The sequence below is a fragment of the Lepisosteus platostomus genome, chromosome 1 (assembly GCF_059453375.1).
Source record: "Lepisosteus platostomus isolate fLepPlt1 chromosome 1, fLepPlt1.hap1, whole genome shotgun sequence".
NCBI classification, from domain to species: domain Eukaryota; kingdom Metazoa; phylum Chordata; class Actinopteri; order Semionotiformes; family Lepisosteidae; genus Lepisosteus; species Lepisosteus platostomus.
Genome location: NC_142611.1, coordinates 55,637,790 through 55,663,622, shown reverse-complemented (window position 1 = coordinate 55,663,622; position 25,833 = coordinate 55,637,790). Strand labels below are relative to the sequence as shown.

Here is a 25,833-nt window from a genome sequence, read left to right as displayed (position 1 = left end):
ATATATGTATAGTATGAATTATTAACAGATGCATTAATTATTTATAGACTTTATATATTTCTGTGTAAATATTTCAGGGGTCTTAGTCTGAAACATTTGCTCCTACTAATAATACACTACTAATACACACAATCATGTAATCACACACATACAGTAGAGCTCTGCATCCTTAGGAAGTGTGTTCTGTTTAGTAAATTCTGTTTAGTGACACACAATGTATATACCTAGCAATTTTCTCTAAACTTTTCAAGGACTTTACAGTTACTATTTCAGTTATTATATAAGCAACACGGATTTATGCTGGAATTTGATATTTGAGTTATCATCTCTTCCTTTTGATTGTATAAGATGTTACAGTGCACATATATCATTCTTAAAAAGTAAACATTGCTGTGACAATTAAATAAAACTGATAAAAATTAATATAAAAGTTTAGTCCTTTAATGCTCATGCAGTTTTCCACAATATTTCCCATAGTTGTCTAATATACATTATATAGTTATAGCCATGCCACCCTGCAACTCACAACTGGCAACCCTCTGAAACTAAGCAGCTGTGAGCCTGGTCAGTACCTGGATGGGAGACCTCCTGAGAAAAACTAAGGTTGCTGCTGGAAGAGGTGTTAGTGGGGCCAGAGGTGTTCACCTTGCAGTCTGTGCATCCTAATGCCCCGGTATAGTGACAGGGACAATATACTGTAAAAAGGCGCTGGCCTTTGAATGAGATGTAAAACTGTGGTCCTGACTCTCTGTGATCATTATAAATCCCTGGGCGTTTCTTGAAAAGAGTAGGGGTGTTACCCCAGCGTCCTGGCCTAATTTCCCATTGGCCTTAACCTCCTAATTTTTTTTTACAAAATAGGCAAAGAAAACACAACAGAATGATACAAATGTATTAAAAGTAAAAACAAATCACTGGCAAATACATATCTAACAACAGACTTCTATATGCCCCCTCTAGCCATTTCAAGATCACACTAAGAGGACCTTGCTTGTCCAGCAATCTCATTTATTGCACCTCTAGCAGAAAGTGCCCTGCCATTTACAAGGGTGAAACAGGATGATGACTAGCCAGCTGTTTCAGGGAACATGCCAGAGCGCTGAGGCTGGGTCAAAGATAATTCTGGGTTTTACCTCTTCCAGGCATGATTACACTGACCTTTCACAGGGAATCAAGGACTCGTAATCCGGAAAGAAAAAAAAATATTCATAAGGTTCATACCTTCCTCCAGCTCATTTTAAATCTCTCTGCTCTGTAAATTTCATTGTTTCAGATTAGATATTTAAAAATGTAACCTTGAGGATTAACCTTGAAAACCTCAGCTTTGGAAGGGTCTGTCACATATTTTTAAACAAAACCACATAGGACAAAATATATGTAAGTAATGAATTATTTACACTCTCAAGTTATTAATTACTTGACTCACATTTGATCTCTACTATAGCAGTATAACAGGGTTCATGGTGTAGAACTATCTTTTGCAAAGACAACCTCCTCTGTTACTGGGATATTCAAGATGCAGTCAGGATATCCTTTAGGTTAATGGGTTTGCCTGTTTGGGGTGTGCCAGTCAGGTGTTCTGAGGTTGAAATCAGTGATGCGAAGGCTTAGATTAAGTAGACTGATATCTGGTAGTTGCTGGTGTTGTCACAGGGTTTAGAGACAGAGAGTGCAAAAAAGATGTTGGATTATAATGTGTTTGTTCTGGTGACGTCAATGTTATGGTCACAGGACTGGCCTTTTGGAGCTGTATGTTTGATGCTAGCTTTGAATTAAATGCTCGTGATACAGTGTTTACCACATAATGTCCAACAACATTTACTAGTTTTAATCCTTGTTTTTTTAACTACTAAGTAAAATGTACAACCCAAGTCCTTGAGGCCATCTACTGTAGGTCTTCAAACTGTCTTTGCACCTCAAATCTAAACTAACAAACTCAACAGGTCACCTTCATTGGACCTATTTAATGCTTTTAGTTTGAGCTCTTGTTGATTCAAAAAAGACTATACAGAGGCCTGTACAATTCCTAGGAGACCAATTCCCAGGCCTAGATTTTGGGAACAGCTCGGGCATCTGGTTTATATTCATGAGATTGGAATGGACAGACCAACATTGTGATCCTATACAGTACCTCCTTGGAAATTTGTTGTTGCCTTGGCTAGGTGCTTAAGATCACTGCCGTGATTAAATGTAAACATCGATGTGGTGAATTTATAATGAACACCAATACTTACATGCACTGTGACCAACCTTACTGACTTATTTATTGCACACAAAAAGTGTAGAACTCTAAAAAGGAACTTTCGAACAGCTGTGACATCTGACAGACAGGACCAAGCAAACCATTTGACATAACAAATCCAAAAAAATACCAGTACTGTACAGTATTGGAATTATCTAAAATGTTTGATCATGTGGGCACATTTTGCAATTGTATTTTTGGAATTTCACATTTTGTCTTAGGCGTTTGAGTCATACTGTAGGTTGCCTACCACTGCTGCAGGTTCTTTTACATTAGTTCAGGAGTTTCACACATCTCTTTCATGGATACTGTATTTGGTAGAATCTGGGATACAGATACTTATGGGACCAGAAGTGGTTGACGAAGAAAACACAGGTTCTTGTAAGAAAATGTTCTAATGATTCAACAGATCTTGTGAATGACCTAGCTGCACGTAAAGAAGGCAATGTTTTTTAATAACAGTGAGATATACACTCAAGTCAGTTGTCTCACTGGGCAACTATCTACTCAGAGACCATATCTGAGAGGAGTTAATAGAATAAAAAGCTGAAATGGGCACCATAAATGAAATGATAGGATCAAACCTGAAAAAAACAATTTTTACAGATATGGTAAAGACAGAGAAGAAGGTTTGAACAGGGTGGCATGGTGGTGCAGTGGTTAGCCTTACTGCCATGCAGAGCTAGGGCCTTACATTCAGTCCTGGACCAGGGGTGTTATCCATAGTTTCTATGTTCAGTGTTTTTGTGTTTGTGTTTACTCTGGTTTCTGGTTAACTTGCTGCTGGCAAAATTGGCCCTCTCAAATGTGTGTGTCCTGTGATGGACTGGGTTCCCATCCAAGGTGCATCCTGCCTTACTTCCCAGGACAGACTCTGGCTTCCCTGAATTGGATAAAGTCGTTCGAAAATGGATGGATGCATGTTTTGAAAAAAATTAAAACTGACAGTGTGTGAAATTCTACTGTTACATACAGTACTAATATGACAAATGATGCTCAAATTCTTTAACTATTATTTAGAACCACGTAGAATGGTCAGATGAATACAAAATCACCTTGTATATTATGTTAGGAAATAACAAGCCGGGCAAGTGTATTTGTGTGCTATCAGATGGTTTCCATTCCTTGTACAATGGTTAGTTTTTTTAAATGAACACACCTACACAAGAGATAATACAGCTCTTTCAGTGTGGTTTTTGGTTAAAGGATGTTTATCTTCTGCTGTGCTATTTTGTTGCACAAACATACTTTCATACGAATGTCTCAACATCTCCTACCACTCACCCTAGTACTGTTACTGTGGTCTTTAAAGGGAAAGTCTAAAGACCTCAGGCATAAGTCACCTTGTCACTGGCTTTCCTGGTGACATGATGTTCACTGATTAGCCATTGTAAAAAACAGGAAGCTACAAGTCTAATGAGCAGTGTGGTTAGCCACTAGGAAATGAATAGCACTGAAAAATGTAGTCTGTTTTTTTCTTAAAAAACAACACTCATATAGTACGACCTATTTTGCTCCCATCTAAAATGACCTTTTGAAGTACTGTAGGTAGTTTAAATTAAAAATAAATGTAAAAAAATACCAGGGTTCAAAATTAAGGCCCACCTCAACTACATTGTTTGATATTACAAAGTTACATGAAGCAATACAAGATTTACTCTCTGCTGATTGCAGATATCACTAAACAGCGGTTCAATTCCTATACACTTTCTCCTTCCTGTATACTGTACTGTATAGAGGATCAGATTCTTACCAAGTATTGTTTTTTTTCCCCAAGATACATAAACTGTGAGAAGGATGACTGTGTGTTTTGCTTTCTGGTTCCTGCAACTGTTACTGTTACTGCCTTTAAAAATCTTTTGAAATCTCAAAACATACATATTAACTGTTTGGGTTGAGCTGCTTTTAATCTCTGAATTGAATTAGTTGCAATCTGAAATGAATGACGAAAGATTTTATAATTAAACTTAACACCCAGTTTCATTTTCAGGTGTCCTTTAGGAAAACCCCTTTATGAAAATTCTCACATATTCATTTGCTCAACAAGTGCATCAAAAGCAGCTGAAGCATTAGGCAAACTAGTTCACAGGTACTGTATGGCCATCAGTCTATGAGGGCTTGCAGTGCGGGTCCACAGGCGGCCAGTAATAAGTATTCGGTTACTTATTTCCACAGTAAGTGTGAATGACTTTCTGTTTACTCATCTGCTCAAGAGCCAATACAAAGTACAATCCCAGCAGATTTGCCTGTTGTTTATATTCAAGACTTCCCGGCGAATGTTGTCGTCAGAGTTCAAAACACACTGCTTCTGTGACGGTACAAAGCAGAGCTTGGCCTTCTGCCTCCAATCAACAAGCCTCTGACCTCCAAAAGCTGCTTACCTTGCTCTGTGGCTTCTGGCTTTTCCGGTGATTTCAGCTTTTAAATGCCAAATTGTGAATTTTATTTGGCTTTTGATTCCCTCCATTCTGAAAGCAGCCTGCATTTTAGGCAGTTACTTGGCCACTATGGCTTTCCAGAGCAGTACTGCTACAACACAGGGTGTCATCATTCTCCTCCTGCTGCTCCAGTCCCAATGCCAGAGAAATGTTCTCTACAGCGGTTGGACTTCAAGGCTTGATTGCCAAATGTTGCAGCCGAATATCTTGAGCAGCAGTTAAACAGGCAGGCAAGGCGGATTTAAAGCAAAAGAAGCTTTATTAAAGAAAAGGCTGCTTGGCAGTGCGGACTGCTCATTTACAAAAACTGCTTACTGTTCTGTTTCTGCATCCATGCAAGTTAAGGTACAGGGGCAAGCTGCAACGACAAGGGCAGGCTGAGCCGTAGCACAATCTTGACAAGACTTACTAACCAGTCCACGCAGTCTAAAACTGGGGGTCAGTACCTGATGAAAACTCAGCTCACACGTGTTTTAGTCCATTGATATAGGCCACCAACACCAGACACAGATTAAACAGACAAAAAGCCAATAGTGACTGGACTGAGCTACGTCAGCACAGTCTGAACAGCCATATATATCCCATGTACTGTAACCTATATATTAAGTCAAAGATGCTTACTTAAAGTTGTTAATGTGTCTACTGTATTTTTTTTTTCAAAACCTTGGGATTGAAATAGGCTGAGAGGTAGATTCAAGTAGGAATGTGCAGACAGAAAACGTTTACGGTTTGATGACAGTTTTGAAAGAGGTCACAAGTATTTGAGGATTTCATGGCACACAATATTTGGTTTGTGTAGGAAAAGAGGTGAGTGGCATGGTGATGCAGGAGTTAGCATTCCCACAGTACAATACCTTGCAGCACCGGAACCCTGGATTCACCTCCTGGGTTGCTATGGAGTTTGTATGTTCTCCCGGTGTTCATGTGGGTTTCCTTTCCAGTTTCATTCCATGGTCCAAAGACATGCTGGTTGGTAAACTGGCTTTAGGAAAAATTGTCCCTAGTGTGAGTGTCTGTGTGTAGCAATGGACTGGCATCCCATCCAGGGTGTATCCCAGATGGGATTTTAAATGCGATATTGGTTTGTATATTGACTGTTTGGATTTTATTGAATCATAACTAAAAAGGTGTGCAGCTTCAGATTGTGAGCTTGTGTCTGTTTTCTTTCCTAAATGTTACGTGGTTTTTCATAATCTTGTAACAAAAGACAAAACGGTGTTTTTTTACAAAGATTCCAGTTTCATTTTTATTTATAGTGTAAAAAATCTCTAAAAGATTACCTAAAAAGATTATAAATTTGACTCTTCCGTTGAACAGAGGAAAACAACTTCGAAAGAAGCGAAGTCCTTCTTGCACTAAAATGTGGTATTTCACACAATTCTCACAACATCAACAACTCGAATCTTTGGTGCTGCTGTCCTTTCTACGACTAGCTGGGTTGTTTCCGTAACTGTTTTAACGTTTGTTTCATCACTCTCTCAGAACTGCTTTTAACATTATTTTATTAAAAATCTAGATACAACAACAAAGGAACTCATTCTTTGTAATCTTCTAGCACGCACAGTAAATCGATAAACTGTGTATTACCTCACTTGAATTAAAGCCAAAGTTATATGGTACTTTTGCATTTTGCATTTTAGTAATTATCGGGGTGTAATGTTTAGTTTATCAGAACATTTTCCAGATTAAAGATGAAGTCATAGCATCAAATTTTAATTTATAGAATCACAATAACTTCAAATGGCATTGGACTCATCTAAAACCGCACAACAAGACATCGGCTGTATTAAATCCAATAAAAAGATTCTTTTCATGTTGTACCTCAAGCGAAAAATGAACACAGTAGTGACATTGACGCAGTTTAACTGATTGGGCTTAAAATGTGTGAATATATACATGAAATGTGTGTATATCCCATTTAATAATAAGCCCCTAATAATAAGAATACAATGCAGGGTGGCATTACTACGATATAATCTTTCATTCAAAATTAATCTTTTAATTGGAAAATAACTCATAACGAAGGCCGGATTCCACAACTTACAGACAAATTCACTGTGCCTACACGTTCTTTGATGTAATGCAATTTCCATACTGTATCTTTAGCAACACCCTCCATCAAGCTGACGTATGCGTGTGGACACCCCGTGACGTGCTTTGTTGATATCGCACGGCTGTGAGGCGCTGCTGAGTGTTGTGCTGTATTGTGCTGCGAGGAAACGCACCGTATTGTTTGTTTGGGAAAGAGCGTTTGCTGTGCTGCACAGAGGGGAGAGGGGTTAATACAGATCAAAAGGCATAAATGATCACTTTCCTCAGTGCTCCGTCTTGAAAAGATTATTCCATCTGCAAGCAAGGATCATCCTTGTCGCGCTGTACCTGCGGGCTGCCGTGACAGGCGGTATTTCTCGGATCTGAATCGGCAACAAAGATTTTAGAGCTCGACTGGGATCTATGGATTCCGGCAGAATTCTGGCATCTTCAAAACGCCGGGCTTGGATGCGTCCCGTCATCTTTGCTTGACATAAGCAATGTCTTGCTCTTTAATAATACTGGAGTTTCAAGTAACATCCACAATTGGAATTGATCGACTATCTGTAGGGACCTTTTCCTTGAATGAGGTGTAGGGTAATGTACTGTAGCCTCAGGTGGAAATTATCCAGTTTTGCACATAGTTGTTTTAACATATAATAATTGTTAATCATTTTAATAGCTTGAAAATAGGATAGATCTTATAATGACCTTTTTAGCTCTGTGCCTTCAGTGTGCATGGCCGTAACGTTATAGGATAATGATGATCCACCTCGAATGATTTTTTTTTCCATTTTGCGAGTCATCTCTCGCATTGAGGATTCGTAGCTTCTGTGACCGTGACTGACGTTGCCGGACTTGCAGTCGAGTTGCTGGGATTTGATGCTTTCTTAACGAAATATCTATGAAGATGTGGGTTAATCCGGAGGAAGTGCTGTTGGCCAGCGCGCTGTGGATCACTGAGAGAGCTAATCCCTACTTCATCCTGCAGAAGAGGAAGGGGCACGGCGGAGGAGGAGGAGGAGGAGGAGGGCTAGCCGGTAAGTGGAGCACACTCCACCTAAATCAAATGCATTCATTATTGAATGACTTAAGGTTATGCAATTCGTTTATTTGGCTTGTTTGAAGATCGTATGGTAGAATTACGACACAAACTAGACAAGAGCCTTCGGAGATGTACCGAAAAAAATAATTACAATTGTAATAATGACAGTTTAATTTAACGTTTTTTTTATTTCTTTACATTGTTACTCTACGCGTGAGGCGTTGAAAAACAGTGAATTCCAGTGACCAAATCAAGTGGAATAAGGTGCATAATACAGTATAACACCCGCCCCCACAATAAAAAAAAATGTCTAATACAGCCAACCCCCCCCCCCGAGTACCACAGCCTGACACGTGGCATAGGTCGCCTGGTGGGTGACCCCTGGACACCAGGCCTCCCAGCTCCAAATATCCACATGTAAAAAATACGACTGTATTTCATTATAGGACTGTGCTTTTAATATGACACAGTGTTTATTATTCAGTGAACTATTTTTGAGTCTGAAAAAATCTTGAAACCCATGTATTTTTTCACTTGTGCAGTTTGGTAAGTATGAAGCGGTCAGGCCAGAACTTAAGAAGATTGTATGTAAACCAGTATCTTTTTAATACTTTGTTCCAGAGAGGTTCCATTAAGGCACATATGTTTTATATTTAATCTGAGCGACATCATGTCCTTCAGAATGCAGAATGCAGTCCTGACTGAGCCACCAAAACTACTTTCAACACTGACACTTGACTCTCGACCCAGTAAGGACCAGATCTGTAGCTGCTCCTTTTCCTGAGCTGGTTAAATTATGACATACTACCTCAAATTTAACTTTTTTTAAAACAAAAATTAACAGTCTGTTGCCTAAATGTTCTGCTTTCACATTCATTTTAGCCTATTTCTTTTATTATATCCAACACTTTTTCTGGATATCTTGCATCTTGTAAATGTTGGATGACTGAGTCGTAGTGATCTTACAGCAACATTTGTTTTTTTGATTGATGGATCTTTTTTTTCTATAGCTGGTCTCATCACATCCTTGTAATGTGATAGAAATGGATGCATTTAATTCCGAGGCTGGTCTGTGTGGAAATGCTGGCTTCTGCAATTCAACATGAGCTTCCCCTAGAGTTACTGTTCACGCCAGCAGCCACATGTTTCTCTTGTATATAATGTATGAAATCCCGCTCCATTATTCAGGTTTTCTGTGGTCATGTTAGTTGCAAGATTTGTGCCTCACAAGGTGTATAATACATACTGTATTAAAGCCACTCTTTACTTATGAAAAATAATGGAAACCACAAAACACCTACGTAAGTACAGTTCACACTGACTGGTTCCAAAAGAAACAACAAATAATGTTTTGGAGACACCCATGTTTTTTCTGCAATATTAAAGTGGATCGTTAGGCAATTGAACCTTAATTTCTTCATGCCTCAGAATATATCCAGATTAAAATTTGGAACTTCATTTTCTCTTCTTTTTAGAAATCAAGGATAGATGCATTCTATATACTGTACGTGCATTTTCTTGCCTCTGTATCTAATCTGCCATGTTTGCTGTCGTTTTCAGTATTTAAATATCAGACCCTCTGAGGCAAAATTGCACCATTCTCTTCAGACATCTCTCTTGGTGATCTGCATTTCTCTTGGTTTACTAAATGAGGACGTTATATACTTACAAGTGTGACTGAGTACCACGTTTTACTTTTCTTTGATTTTGTCCTAATAAACAGTTCATCTTTTCTTGTTTACCATTTTGTCAGCACAATACGATGCAGTGATACCTAATCATACATATTCCTACTGGACATACTGTATTTACATGGATTCCTCCAGGAATTTCTTCAGACCCATTACGAAACTATGGCTCTGTTGGCTAGAACATTACTGTGACTTGTTCTTGCCTGCAGCAGGGGTAGGTTATTGTCTGAGTGGATGAAAGCTGTAGAGAGCGGAAGGGTTGCTGGTTGGGGATGATGTCATTGTTATGTAAATCTCCTGCAGGGCAGTCTGGGCACGGGGAATATGGCTTGCAGTCGGCCACTTTCCAGTGCAGTCAGCCTGGGCAGGTCTGAGAATCTGTGACACACGAAGGGCTCAGGAAATGTGGAGACGGAGCTCCCTGCTACCTGCTTGTAATTTCATTATGTGTCTAGCTACTCAAAGTTCAGTCTGATGTACTGTATTATTCTCATTTCATTTAGATTTGAAAACACCGTACTTTTTACGCCTGTCTCACGTGAACACTCAGAGCTTGAGCATCAAACCAATTAGCAGGAGATGGGGAAAGTACAGCTGCAGTGGCTAGTCTTTGTCACATGTTAGTTGTAGTATTGTGCCAGCACACAGAGCTGTAACATGTTGTAACCAGGCTGTATTCATTAGGAATGAAGATATTTCTACCAGGGGAAGAGGCCTGAGATTCAGTGTGATGAAATAATTGACTCTAGTCCATTACTATATTAATTTCTGTGCCTGCAAAATTGTATCTTTTGTTAGCCGAAAAATGAACAGCTTCTTTGGAACTATTTAGGCTTGTTGAATTTGTTCTTTTTTTAATTATTACATTCCCTAATCAGCTAGAAACATTGCTTCAGAAAGTAATTGTTTACCTTATAAAGTAGCATTATGCTTTCTACAGTACCTTACAAAGAAGGGATCGAAAGTGTTAACTAATGATTTTTGCACAATGCTGCCCTTAGCACTAATTTAAAAATACTAATTCTAAAAACATACCCTGCTTCAGCCCCTGCGGCAGGACCTCCTTAACACTGCCTCCATTTTTCTTGTTTGACATCGATATACAGTTGTACTAAAATATCTAGAAGAACTATTTTTTCTCCAGTGAGTATTGAAAGCAAGTGTGGATGGTTTTTACCATTATATACAGTGCCCTCCAGATGTATCCATCAGCCCCTGGTGAAACTGGATCACATGACAGAATTAATTACAGATTGCTTTAATCAAGAAACATTATCATTGTTTAAATATACTATACTGTTATTATAATTGTGTTGTACAGAGAAAAGTTATGTTTGTCATGAAAAATTTGATTCCAGAAAGTAGGATTATCACATTTATTCACCCCCAGTGTATTCCGTCAAATAAAATCTAACAAGGACACATCTACAATAACACTCAGCAGTCACATACAGTATATGATCATGGCTCTGGTCAGAGAGCTCTCTGAGGACTGCAGGCAGATGGTCATTGAGTGATGGCTATAGAAAAAACATAAAAAGTTGAAGCTAGTAGTTTCCACAGTGTCCATTATTAAGAAATTTAAGAACTACTGGTATATTGGCAGCCTGTTGCTAAAGAATGTAAAAATGTGTCTTCCCTCCATCGGCTGTGGGAGAGGTTGTTTCAGGATTCAGTAGTAAATCTAGGGACAACAGCAGGAGGTCTCTGACACAGTGTGGCATTTCAGGACACAAGTGTCAGAAACCACTGTTTGGTGTTACCTGCAGAAATGTGAATGTAAGGAAGAAGCTTCTTCTGGGGGACAACCACAAAAGGAGGTGTCTCAAAGTTAATTAAAAAAGTGGAGTTTGTAATGAAAATTCGGGATGGATGACAACAGCCAAGTTCAATCAGACTTGGTAATTAGATAGATACTTTATTGATCCCGTGAGGGAAATTGCAGTGCAACAGCAGCTTTACACAGACAACACAGCCACAGTGTAGCGAATGATACAATAATAATAATAGTACAATACATACAATACAATCAGTACAGTGAGGGGTGCACTAAAGGAGTTACTTACAGTCCAGAACACACAAAGAACAAACTAGAACAGAACAGTACGGAGAAAAATCATATCACACATACTGTATGAATGTAAATATGGATATAGATATAAATATAAATGTATTGCTTATACATAAATGTATTGCACGGGTCCCTGGCATATATTGCACAAAAAAGGTTGTAAACAGGAAAAGAAAGAGAACAGATGTAGCAGTAGATGTGTAGATGTGTTCAGTCCAGAAACAGGTCACTGTCAATGTTGCCTCTGCCCAGACGCAAGGTGGATGCGTTGTACAGTCTTATGGCAGAAGGCAAGAATGACCTCCTGTAGCGCTCCCTGTCGCATCGTGGATGAATCGGTCTATTGCTGAACGTGCTCTTCATTCCTGCAAGCCTGTCATAGAGGGGATGGGAGATGTTGTCCATGATGGCCCCTAGTTTGGACACCATTCTCCTCTCAGCTACTACCTCAAAGGGGTCCAGGTCAGACACAATGACAGAGCTTGCTCTCCTGATGAGCTTGTTCAGCCTTTAATAATCCACTGCTCTAATCCCAGGGCACCAGCATACCACTGCGTAGAAAATGGCGCTCGCTACCACCGACTGATAGAACATATGTAGCGTCTTACTACATACATTGAAGGACCTGAGCCTCCTCAAGAAGTTGGAGGAGGTGTTGGGCAGTTGCAGCTGTGAAGGGTTAGGGAGTGTGTGGCCGTGGGGGGATGGGTGTTGAGCCACAGAGGGCCCTGAATCAAACCTGTTTAAAAACTGGTTCAACTCGTTGGCCATCTCCAGGTTCCCCGCCGTTGCGCCCCCAGCCTGTTTGAAGCCAGTGATCTCTCTCATGCTGCTCCATACAGCACGTCCCTCACCCTGTCCTCTACCTTCCTCCTGTAGGCGTCCTTGCTCTCTGTTTTTTAGCTCCCTCTGTACACGCTTGACCTCTTCCTTATCCCCCCCCCCCTAAAGGCTCTCTTCTTGTCATTCAGCAGCCGAGTTATTAGTTCAATCAGTAATTAGCAATCACTCCTGATGCCATTTCCTCTCCTAAAACAGTATAAATACTGTAGGTGATCCTCTTCTCTCCCTCGCACACGTCTTTTTACATCCCACCTCCACCCCAGCTCCACCTTCGCACCCTGGGTCACTCCTCATGGGGATCCCAGCCACCTCATCCTATGGCCAAGAGGTCAGCCCTCCGCCAAGAGGGCTAAGCAACATTTTCACTAAACACTTCATAATCCTTCATAATCCTTCCGATACACTTAATTCCTGGGTGTTGTTATTTCGAGTGAACTATATATTAATGACAATTGGAAATATATTATGATATGAACCATTTTATTCTCGAACTTCTTATCAGTGTTATGGGCTCTAGAGCCCTGGTTAAGATAGAGGGAATCATTTAGTCCCAATACTTACCAGAATATGTGCCAAACACCCAATTCTCTCTGTCAGGAAGCTCAAGCTTGGCAGGAAATGGGTGATCTAAAGCATATATCGAAGTCAACAAATAAGTGCTAAGCGGAATGCAAAGTAAACTTTGCTTGGCCATTTCAACCTCCAGACCTCAGTCCAATTGAATATTTGCGGTGCAAAGTCAAGATGGTGGTTTTCAAATGGCAGACAAAAGGCCTGAAGCACCTGGAGCAATTTTGCCAGTTGGATTGGTCACAAATCACCCCTCAGAAGTGCCAGAACTTCACAGCTCACGACACTACACACTGACATCTTGTCATCCGTAGCAGAAGAGTCACCCAAATCCGAAGGAGTACTAACTACAGGAATACTGTACACAGTAAATCTGTTTAATTATTTTTTTTAATTTAATTGAACAGATTTGTCATACAATATCTGTTGTCGAAAAATGAAAAAATGATATTTTTTCCTCTTTATTTTGACAATAATATACAGTATCTAAAGCACAGAGTGAGCTGATGCAGCAGTTAGATCACTTTCCTGCATTACCAGACAGAATCTCCTCCCAGCTGAAAGACCTTTGACTCTCCTTGCTAATAGCTGTCATTCCAGCGTCAACTCTGTGCTTCCTGGCCTTGTGACTCTCTTCCTAGGTACCTTGTGGTGCAGAGCTGTGTGGTGACTGAGAGGCTGTTGTTACATCGGAAAGCCCCAAAATAAAAAGAATCACAGAGTTGTGTAACAGTTCTATGCTTTCTTCGTTAGTGTTCAAAGAGCGTTTGTGCAAGACTTACAGTGTGGTTGGTGTTTGTTCAGGTGATCTACAGCACTGTGCTCTCATAAGGGTCTGGCTTCTAGGATCAGTACATGAAAACAAGTGACCCCATCTTGTCTCATACCCCATGAATGGGCTTTGCTCACTCTGTAGTGCACTCATAGCTCCAGATTGCAGTTTTTTAAAAATTCCCTTTTTCATCATGAGCATTTCTTTCACAATAAGAAATGAGGAACAGGGATCCATTGTGAAGAACTAATCACATCTTCATAAATATAACAGAAATGACAGAGTGCCATGTACTTCATAAATAAATGTTAGTTCATGTATTTTATACAGTGAACCTGTTTCTAGCTTTGTCCTACTTTGTAAGACTTAGCTGGGGAGCGCTCAGTACATTTATGAATTTTTAAATGTCCTAATATTTTGTGATGAAAGATAATCAGTTTTGTTCTTGATTTTTATGGTTCTTAGTTAATAGTGCTTAAACTTATACCGTCATTCTTACTGAGACTATTGTGCAGTGCGTGGTTGAATGTAGAAAAGCTCAGTGCACTAAAGCACGTCTGGCTTCCTTCGCCTGGCCTGTACTTGTTCATGCTTCATTATAAAACTGTCAAAATGGAAGGCCGTGTACTTTATTCAATTATATCCTCAATTAAGGGAGAAATATGAAACAAAAACCTTGATTTGTCATCTCCCTATTCCCTCCCCATAAGCAGATTAGAACATACTGACAGACCCAATTTCATTCTATGTTGAGAGATCTGATACACCCTACTGATGAACGTGCACAAGAGCAGATATGTGGGACGTTTAGCTGTACTGAGTGTTTTATTTAATTAACTCAGTCTACGAGGTGTTTCTCAATCGCTATAGATTTGTCAGTATATAACGTAATTCCTGTTCCGGTCAGGAGACCACAGGAGGGTTTTTCTTTGATTGGTTAATTAATGTCTATTGTATGTTTTTAAAGAAAAAGAACAGTTGGCATTCTGAGAAGGAATGTACTGTAATGCACAGCTCACATTCAGAGTAATGTGAGTGTACACAGAATATGACATTATAGATTGTCATATCCTGTGCAAACATTGAAGTCATATGTTGATAAGTCATTGTTTATTTCCACAATAGGCTGGTTGATACATTTTTGAGACAAAGGAATAAGATCAGTGGATTGAAGGGATGTGTTTGGTTCCTTCTATATTTCTTAGGACTGTAAACTGAATAGTGTAGTTAGTGAAATTGTTGTCATTTTTGTCTCACCGCACACATGCTATGGTCCTGTCTGGACATCATAAACATGACTAAATCAGAATTGTTTTAGTAGGGTGGTTGTCAGGACTTGACCTAACCAAAAACATTTGAATGCTACTCAAATGTAGCATTCTACATTAGTTTAGCAGTTTGGTTTCCCAGTGTGGGCTGAACTGTGGTAAATAATGTTGGAATATTTAGAAGCCCAGGTTTGAAAAAGATTCCTAGTTGTTGTGTTTGAACTAATTTTAGTATTTAATTATGCCATCAGGCCTACATCTTATTAAGACTCATTTTAACAAAGATTTCTACCACCTTTAAGTACCTTATAATGTGTTTACTGTATGTCACAGAATAAAACATTTAAGAGGAATCAAACATTTGCAAACATGAAGTACTGGATTAGTGGAGTTGAAATTAAAGGTTCTTGAAACAGGGAGATTCCAGTTTTTAACAATTTGTTATGGTTGTTGTAGATTGCAGGGAGCTTAACCAGGACAACTGCCTGATTGTTTTCCACTTCACGCTACAATAAACAAACATTTACAGACTTTGGCTACCAATCTTTCATTAATTCTTGAGAAAGTGCATAACCCCAGTCATCTTTGAACTAAATGTGGTTATTGTTGAGCCTTTTTGTGCAGAGTTGTTTTTAATGTGAGGTTGTAAGGTTCTGTTTTGTGTCTCTTGCCAGCTGATGTAGAACAGAGTGTTTAGACAGAAAAGGGGGTTATGGGGTCTTCTGCACTTACATCTCTGTTCGTTCAGGGCTGATGTATGAAGTGTGAGAGAGTGGTAAATCAAATGTGCTTGGAGTAAGACTCCCAAGAATCAGTTAGGAACTCCTGCTATTTTATTAAACTGATTAATGCACAAGGACGTGGTTTCCTTTGCTTTATTTTACCTTGCACCTGCACTTCCTGTTTACAGTCTTATTTGTTTTTCATTTTTGACGTTGGTTCATTTTCTTGTTTCTCCTGGCTTAACAAATACTCTCTGCAGTATGTTTCCTCTATCCTTTGTTAGTTTCCATTTTAATTTGCAGGAATGCTGAATTTAAACCCCAGCTAGGGGTAGGGTTATAATTCTCACAGCACTTAGAAATTTTATTTAACCGCTTTATTTTCAGTCCCAAATAAACGTTAGGAAGAGTTATACTTTTCTCCCAACTTCAACTTTATTTTCTAGTACATTTGGCTGCTAACTGTATATTGCACAATTTAATAATTGTGCTCAAAAACTAAGTGAAATTAAAAGTGTGAAGAAAATCCATGTAATTGGGTGAAATCTGAAAATGTTGTCATTTCTAGTGGAAATAGAGTCAACATTTAGGTGGTTCTTGTAAACCGAGCCCTGGTGTGGCCTGAAACACATGATAATTTAAATTCCATTTTAATAGTGATCATCAGTGGTTTGAAAAAGTGCCTAAAAAGATATAATGATGAAGAAGATCAATTTAAGCAAGTTTTCATCCATGGATTTGATTGGTTCAGGTTTATATTTTGTCGAGTGAGGAACATTTTCCAATCTGATGCACGGCATCCAAAATGCCATTTCATTAGTGATTGTCAACAGTTTGAAAAGTTCCCTAAATAAGATACAGTGTTGAAGAAGATCAGTTTACAAGAGTTTTAATTAATGGATTTGATTTTGCTATATGTCTTGTGACATGAGGAACATTTTCAGATCTGATGAATGGTAGGCTTCAGAAACAGATTGCAGAATAGCTCAGTTTATTCTCCAGCTAGGGTTAGGGTTAGCATTCTCACAGTCCTTATATATTTTTTAACCTCATGGCTGCATTAAGCAACCCAAGTAAACTTAAGGAAGAGTGAAACTGTTCTCCCAACTTTTTTTTCCCATTTGGCTGCCTTCAATATATTGCAAAGTTCAATACTTGTGCTCTAAAACTGAGTAAAATTAAAAGTGTGAAGAAGACCCATTCCATTGGGTAAAAGTGGAAATAGAAGAATAAATGGATTAAAAATTGAATGGTTCTTGTACCCTAACCTTAGTCTGGTCTGAAATATGGTATGTCAGGCAGGATTGATGGGAACTCTCTTGCATTACCTTCTGGAACATACCAATGCTGTTGTTTTAGGACTCACATGAAACTGCCACACACCTTCAGATTATTTTATGGTAGTAAGAACCTTTTATTTCAGTAAAATACAAACAATGTCCTCATGCTGATGTTCAAGAAAATTATTTATTTTCCTTCCAGTTTCCTGCTAATGATAAAAAAGACATTTGTGAAAGACCCTGAAATTCATGCTGAAATTCATTAATTCATTATGACAACTGCAGTATTTTTTCAGGCCATTAGATATATTGTTTTGTTTTAGGTGATTAAGTGGTTTCGGGTTTAAAGGTCTTTGAGTTTGAAAATAACACTTAAAAGGTATTTAAAGAGTTGTTTTTTTTATTCTGTTCTTTTGATGGCTTACAGATGTATACGGTGTAGGAATTTTAAGTTGATTTTGACAGGGTTATATATACATAATGTTTCCCTCTTTGGTTTTCTTGTTATCTTGAAAGTGATAAGTTATCAGAATAACTCTTATTAGGCACTGTGTTTTGAATTGCACAGCTAGACATTGATTCATTTATTGCTCAGAGACAGCCCTGCAGAGATGGGATTTGTACAAGTCTGTCTGTGACACATCTGGAGAACCTACTGTAGCTCCTTCACGTTTCATGCACAGTAGATTCTTGTGTGCAGCACTAATGTCACAAATAACTTTTATCCTTACACAAAAGAGATGCAGTTACCTTCTGGTAGATTTGCCATTATGTATGTGTCTTCAATACCGAAAGTCCCGTACAAAGGTGTGATGGTGTCTGATATAGTTAAAAGCTTGAATTTGTGAAGAGGTGAAAATTTCAGAGCTCTGTGTCAACCACACTCTGCAGGTGTCATCACAGTAGTACAAACAACACTCTGAAATCACCACGTCTTGGTGACCACAAAACCCCTTTTGTTACAAACTGTGGCTGAGCTTCTTAAAAAAAAAGGCAAAGCTAAAAAAACCGAGGCTATGTCTCATGTCAGATCATACTTTGTTGGAAAATGATGTACTGTACTGTAAAGTCATGAAGTATGCGATGGAGGAAAAACGTTGCTTTTTCTCATCATGAAGTTCTCCTTCTGCAGGTCTGTGTGTAATGAACACGCACTGATCTTGTCTGGTCTTCGCTGTGCCTCCCCCTTCTCTGTCCTTATTCTCATGTCTTGCCTGCGAGAAAGATAACAGGCCGGTTTGCCGGCTGGGACCTGTGTGCATCCTAGAGAAAGAAGAAGAGGAGGAACAACAGTGTAAGAACACAAGAAAGGCTACAAACCAGCAGAGGCCTTTCAGCCCACTTAACGTGATTGGTACTTAGCAAGCTTTCTTCTTCACATTTACTCTTCTGCTGATGTCATCTCACCCATTTGGCTCTGGCATTGTTTCCTCAAGTCTCTTCAACTCTCCGGAGACCACAATTTCCAAGCACACGCGTTTCGGCCTATCTGCTGCTTACAAGCCTGTTTTGACTGTACATTTTCCTTACTCTTTAAAATGCTGTTCAAGCCGGTTTGTTTTCTTATATTAAGCAGGTAAGATTGTGATTGTGGTTTAGTTAACGGTGTTTTAAAATCATACACTGACACAATCTAATCATTTTTATATGTCATCAGTGGGCGTTCGACTGTTTCTGCCCCTCGGCGTTGTTAATGTGAAGGTTCTGGCGCCTGCTAAATTTCATCATTGCTTTTCTCATCGCAGAGTCAGTGCCGTAATCCCATTCATTTCTGCCTCAATTTGACAGTGATTTTGATTTATTCCGCCATAGAGTACTCAGTAGTCCAGAATTGTACAAATTATAGTTGGTTTTCTGAATGTCAGGCTTTTATGGATCAGGAATTCTCATTTCCCCCTTTTCTGCATTTAAATGGTACTTTAACCTTAAGTGTTGTCAAGTGATTTCCTGAAAGGAATTCAGATTGAATTGAATAGGAAGCAGTGTAGTGCTCGGAAACAAAAAAAAAATCTTTGCGGCAAAAACATGTTCAGAAAGAAAAACACATCAGCAGAGCTGTTCAAAAGGAAATCAGATACATCCTGATTGCTTACTTTCCTTCTGACTGTCCTTTCACAAGTTTTTAATTCTTAATTTCTAAGATGAATAGTCTCTTCCAATGGCTCATTAGTAGTATTCAAAGCCTATACAGTTGGAGGATTAAGTGACTGTCAGTGAAACCTGTAAGTGTTAGCTGCTTGTTTGATAGCAGAGTGGGAAAGAAGGCTTTAGAGGCAGAGATCTTCAAGGTGGTAACAAGAGAGATGAGTTGCTGGGCAGCACTGCCTGTTTAGACCAAGGTGCATCTTCACTCTTTGGATTAAGCTGCATTAGAGAGAATGGAATGAGTGACCTTTTGTTTAAGATATCAGTAATATTTCAACTTGAACTGTCCTCTGAATTTGAAAAAGAACAGTATATGGTGCCTTGTTTACCTTTGTCTTGTACACTAAATAAAGCATTGCTCCTTTTTCTGCGGCTGAAAAAAACAATTGATTTCAAGTCCTTTCATTGTGGTTAGAATGTTTCTTGTTTTATATATAGATGTTTCTGTTAGCATTGTGTGCTTTCATATTGTCAGCTGTGTTGTTGAAGCCATTTCCTGTTTATATATTGACCATTGCACAGATGCTCAGCAACACATTTTCAACTGTTAGATTGTGTTATACTCTTATGTAAAAAGAGTACAGTGAGTCCATTGTAAATCACTATCTTTATGTGCTACATTCTAAATCATGTCAGGTGCAGGTAACATCTAGGTCTAAGTCCTTATTTATTTTCACAGCCCTAGTCTCTTCTACATGTTTCATATGATTGTGCTGTAATTCACTTCTTGTCTTCTGCTGCTGCTAAGCCAGACGACCTGGAGATACATGAGTGTTTCCCAGTCTCACATACAGTACCTGTATCACGAAATACAGGCAAACATTTGGGATGCAGGGAACTAGGGTTCAGCTTTATGTAATCACACGGTGGCCTCGCTGTTTTCTTTGTCAGAAGCTGTCAACACCGTGACACATTTAGTATGATTATCAGCAGGCACAACTTGTCTTTTTCTTGATTCAGTCAGACATGTTTGTGTTCCTCTCCCATGTGTCTCCAGCCACACGTGTTGCTGATGTCTCTAACCAGTCATGCTTAAAGATATGCAGTGTGCACACTGAGCTGGGTTTGTTGATGGCAGTTCTAAGACAGCTACAAAGACAGCTTTTATAAAACGCCTACTGTTTTGTAGCCTAAAAGACACTTTGTCTTTGCTTCCTCATTTGTGTTTTTCCTTTTTTTCCCCTCTAGGTCTGCTGGTTGGAACCTTGGATGTGGTCCTGGACTCTAGTGCTCGTGTTGCTCCCTACAGAATTCTCTACCAGACACCTGACTCCCTTGTGTATTGGACAATAGCCCATGGTACAGTAAATCAAATGCAGTCATTTTGTGTTCAATATGTTACATGTTTTTTTTGGTCTTTGCAGTCATATGGCAAGTAAAGAGCGTGAACTGTAAAGCAGACAGTTTTAAAGTGTCTTGAACACACTTCTCTCAGTTTGAGGGCCATAAGCATCACTCCTGACGCATCCCCTCCCCAGCCCCACTGTACTTTTAATCAGTTTCTTTTCCTTTTTCCCCATTGTAAATCTACAATTGCAACATTGTCGCACACTGGTACTGTTAAAAGGCATTTTTTAAATCAATTTGAAATTACATTACATTACTTTAGCAGTGTAGTTCATTAAAGTGGGTACTCCTTGCTGTGTTACATTGATTCAGTCTTAGTTTCAGTGGCTGGAAATGAGGAAATGTAAGGAAATGCTCTGCTACTAGTCTAGGATGACTGTACCTGCAGGTGTGTGTGAATCTGTGAGAGCTTTGTTTGCTTTTTTTCTCTCTATGAAGTGCCTAGTGCCGAGAAATAGCCTGTGAACCTTAGGTTGGTCTGTTTTGTCATATATCCATAGACCGTAATCGTAAAAAAAAAAAATTGATTTTCATGAAAATCATAGTAAAAGATGAAGATAACTTAATTAAACATATAACACAAAGACATAAGTCAATATTTAATTAAAATAAGCCAACAGTAAATGTCCTCGTGAAGATTGTTAACCCTTAGATTCAGTAACTGGTGGTGCTCTTTGAGCAGGGATGACTGCAGCTACACATTTCCTGTTTATCAGTCTCTTGCATTTGCGTTTAGGAATTGTGGCTCCTTCTTCCTTACAGAACTGCTTCAAGACAGTGACATTTCCTTGCCAGAACAGCTCGCTTCAGCTCCTGCCATGACATTTCAGTGGGGTTAAGGTCTGAGCGTTGATGTAGCCAAGATGTAAAGTTTCTTCATCTTCATTTGTGCTGTTGTAGATCGGCTTGTGTGTTTAGTATCTTTGTCTTGCTGCATTACCCACCTAATGCTCAGCTCCAGCTGATGAAGGGGTGTCCTGACATTCTCCTCCAAAATTTCCTGATACTTCACCAAAATTGTGGTTCTATCAATGATGGCAAGCCATTCAGTTCCTGAGGCAGCAGAGCAGCCCCAAACCCTGATACCCCCACTACCATGCTAGGCAGGGTCAGGATTTTGGCACATAAAATGTTTCTCATTGAGGCTCTTTGGTGAACTTGAGACAGATAGTAACATTCTTTTTAGAGAGCTACCCACCCATGAAAACTGATTCCTTTCATTCTTTTTCTAGTGTTTGAGGCATTTACACGGACATTAGCTGCAGTAAAAAGGGCCTGTAGATCTTTAGATGTTACTCTGGGGTTCTTTGTGAAATCTGGAATGTTTTTTCCAGCTTGTTTTTGGGGAGAACACCGAGGTCACAAAGATTCTGGCCATTGTATAGAACAGGGCTACACAAACTTAAGTTCTTATTGTTACCAAATTATTTAACCACCTGATTCTAATTACTCTCTTAATTGTCCTATGTCAAACAGGGGTTTATTTCTTATTTCCCATACACTGATTCTTAATTAATAATAACTTTCTACTTCATACAGTATAACTGTACATCCCTTTAAGTTGTAGAAGAGTTTTTTAATTAACCAGCTTTGTGCGGAAGCGTTAGTGTTTTTAATAGGTTTTTAAACTGTTTAAAATTAAAGTAGTTATTTTTCCTTGATTGGATGAAGATAACTTCTTCACTGAATAGAAAATCAAGACCATGAATGCTATCCAGTCAGTGATTTTTGACATGTTTTTTTACTCCAGCTGAAGCAATTTCTGATTAATAAAATTAATCATTTCTAATTTTCGTGTTAGACGTAGTACGGTAGCTGTCAAATTAAAATGTTCCATAACACTCCCATGTTTGTAAATGCTGATTGTTATCTGACAGCTGATTAGTTTGAGACCTTAATGCAAGTGTATGACTGTGAAGTTTGTGAAAGTACCACCTTGTTAAACAGTGAAGGATTAGTCTTTTTTTCAGGAAGCATTATGGCACCTCAGAGTTCATCGTAGGACATCTTTCTGTCTTCCCACTTCACGTTTATAATAAAAGATGCAGATGTAAGTTAAAGTCGGCAATACTATGAGATTTTTTCTACAGATCTGGGTAGTGAATTGTTCTCCTTTTGGCCTGAAATGGAAGCCGAGGCAGTGCTCTTCTTGTTTGTCGAAATGGCAACCCTTTTCTCCAGTGGAGGGAGGGAGACTGCGCCTCTGAGCCGACTTTGCTAATGCAGCTAAACGAGTGTTAATTTGCTGGTGGGCTTGGAGCCAGAGATTAGGAAGTAGCACAGAAAGGTCACAGAGTGGATGGATTTCTGTTGAGCGGTGAGCTTTCTTAGGCCAGTGCAATATACTCTGATCCAGTTTCAGTACATTCAGGGAAGCAATTTAGAAAAAAAATGGATCTTTGTAAACAACTATAAGAGACTAAAACGATACTTATTAGAGGCTTTTGGATCTCTGCTTGACAAAATTTGGAAGGTCTAGTTTTTGGGAGGTACTAACACCAGCTGCTAATTTAGGTTTTTGCATGGCTTTTAAGAAACATTTTGTCTTTTAATATAAAAGTTATAAAAAACGTGTGCAAATGTGTGATTTTCTCCTTAACTTCCAGAACCTCTTTAATGAAAAATATTAATAAAGCTAATATCAATTTAACCAAAGAAGGTGAATTGCATTGAATTTTATTTGGCTGCTGTTTTGTAATACCTTCTTTGATGAAAAGAGATTTTTACAAAGTTTCATACAATGACAGCATTTCACTCATGAATTTATGTAATGTGTGTATTTATGTATGAAGTGACTTTTCGTTTTGAACAGATCATAGTATCGAATTTCACCAGGGCTTGTTGTTAAAGGTGAGTTTAACATATGGGGCTTCCCAGGGGCTTTTCAGTTTAGAGTGTTTACTTTTGTACAGCAACACGCTTGTTGCTATGTGTGGAACCCATCTTTTTCTCATTTCTTGCTTTGCTGTTCAATATGCTTAGAAAAAGTCAAGATTTTTCTTGTTTGCTCATTACTCAGGTTTGCCATGGTCTCAGTATGAGAACTCGGTGTTGCTGAGACAGTGTTTTCATGGAGGTGATTTGCCTGAGCCGTTTTGCTGACTTTACTCTCTGAGGCCTCTAGATTGAACCTCGGAAGTTAATTTGTGTGAAAGACTAAAAATGCTATGTTATAGTTTGTGAATTTCTGAAACTATTAGGCACTGCAGAGATAGCAACTCTAGAGCAGTGAACTGGGAATTAAGCTTGTAAAGAGGGCTGGTTCTTGAACTCTTTATTACCATATCTCAGTATGAAGTTCTGAAACATTGTTGAGATCTTTGGTGATACCTCTTAAGAGTGTCACAAACAGGTTCTGCTGAGTTACTTACGGTGAGAATGAGATGCTGGTGTCTCATTTTCCCCAGGCGGCTCACGGAAGGAGATTACAGAACACTGGGAATGGCTGGAGCAGAATCTGCTGCAGACGCTGTCTATTTTTGAGAACGAGAATGACATCACTACTTTTGTTAAAGGCAAAATTCAGGTAGGTGCTAATGATTTTCTCTCATTGCATGCTGTCTCCTCAGTAGCGAAATCTTGTACACATGAAGGGATAACCTGTATGTGGTAGTTATGTAAAGACTAAAATCTTGTAAAGATTGCCAGACTTGATATTTTCCTCCGTTTGTCAATATTCTTGTGAACATTTTATTAGTCAGAGCAGATTAGTATAAAAAGAAACATGCCCACCTAATATTTATGTTTTAAATTGTCTATCAAGATAGAATTGCATAGAATATTAATTTATTGTACTTCTGTACTTCTTATGGGAGATATTAATAAATGCCATGTTACATTTATTAGTGTGTTGCCAGAGTGTATAGATTTTGTCACTTGTTTTTAGGGCATCATAGCCGAGTACAATAAGAACCATGACATCAGGGAGGATGATGACACTGAGAAGTTTAAGGAAGCTACGGCCAAATTCCGGAAGCTCTTCGGGATGCCCGAGGAGGAGAAGCTAGTGAACTATTACTCCTGTAGCTACTGGAAAGGCAAAGTGCCCCGCCAGGGGTGGGTCTACCTCAGCATCAACCACCTCTGCTTCTATTCCTTTCTGCTGGGCAAGGAAGGTAAACTCCCCGGCTGACTGATGCACAGCCTCTAACAGCCACTCTGAGGAAACTACAAAGACGTACAGTACATCATATGGTCAGAAGTTATTCTGGTGATGGTAGAGGAATTGTTGTTCCATTTAATCAAATACTGTGCAGTCATATCTCAGTATCTGAATCTAATTCGTTCCTGAAAATCTATTCCGGAGGCAGGAGATTGTAAATCGAAAATAAAAATTCCATTACTTCTTATGGGGAAAATTCTACCCCCTTCCTAACCGAAGACAACTTCACTCAAAAACCACTCTAAACATATAATACCATATAGACCATTATAGCAAGCTAAGTGAACAATGCAGTTCTACTCAAATAAGCCAACTATAGCCATAAAATAATTAATGATATAGTATTAACATTTTTCATTCTTCCGTAATAGTTCTCTATTCAAGCGATCGGCTAGAACGATGTGCATACTGTTGTCGACTATTACACTAAAGAATCTTTTTCTCTTCCTTAGTGCCCATAATTAACAGCAACTACAAAACAAACACAAAAAAACACTTAAAAAATGAGTACACAAGCTTTCGCTGTGTTGGTAAACAAAGGACTGCTGCCTCACAGCGTCCTTAACCATAATGCCTGTCGCCGGCGCAGAAACAAGCATCTGTCCGGTATCGCCTAATTCAAATGTTCCAGAAGGTTCTCATCCAAAATCGGCCTCTTTCGAACCTCAAAGTTTGGATTAGTGAAATTTTGTTCTTATAACAAATTACATGGTACAAATTCTTTATGTTCAGATGAGCGAAAATTTGTATATCGAACGTTCTTATACAAGGGTATGAGTGTATTTATGAAGTTATGTTTAATACTAGCTGTCTTTTGTAAATGTTGAGTACATCTACTTTCATAAAAAGGCATTTCTCCTGTGTGGGAACTAAGTAATAATTTATATGTTGTAATATAGTTTAAAAGATTAATTGGGGGACTAAACTATCCCCCTATGTTGTTAGTGACTCTTTTCTGACCACAGAATGTCTATTTGATGAAATATGTTTGAGATAAAAAGAGTCTTTAATTATTTTTTGTGAAATTGGAAAATCTTTCTCTGTTTATGAGCTTATTGAATTGTGCTTCAGTACAGTGGCAGCTTCTCACTGTAGCTTAGTAACGTGATTTCCTGAGAGACCCAAATTAACACAGAAAAAAATGTCACATGAAAATACCATATGGCATCTGCAGAAGAAGGTGACTTAATAAAGTAAAAATAACAG

At 38.8% G+C, this 25,833-nt stretch overlaps 1 protein-coding gene across 2 annotated transcripts in view; it reads left to right on the top strand.

Annotated features, from left to right (window-relative positions):
* Window positions 1-6,847: 6,847 nt before the first annotated feature.
* Window positions 6,848-25,833, top strand: part of tbc1d9 (TBC1 domain family, member 9 (with GRAM domain)) — a 43,762-nt gene continuing 24,776 nt past the window's right edge. For both annotated transcript variants that reach the window (XM_088632977.1, XM_088632969.1), the window contains exons 1-4: window positions 6,848-7,751; window positions 20,307-20,417; window positions 23,873-23,991; window positions 24,352-24,580. In XM_088632977.1, coding sequence (XP_088489103.1) covers window positions 7,616-7,751; window positions 20,307-20,417; window positions 23,873-23,991; window positions 24,352-24,580 — 595 coding nt within the window. In that variant the 5' untranslated portion in view covers window positions 6,848-7,615. The remainder of the gene's footprint in view (window positions 7,752-20,306; window positions 20,418-23,872; window positions 23,992-24,351; window positions 24,581-25,833) is intronic.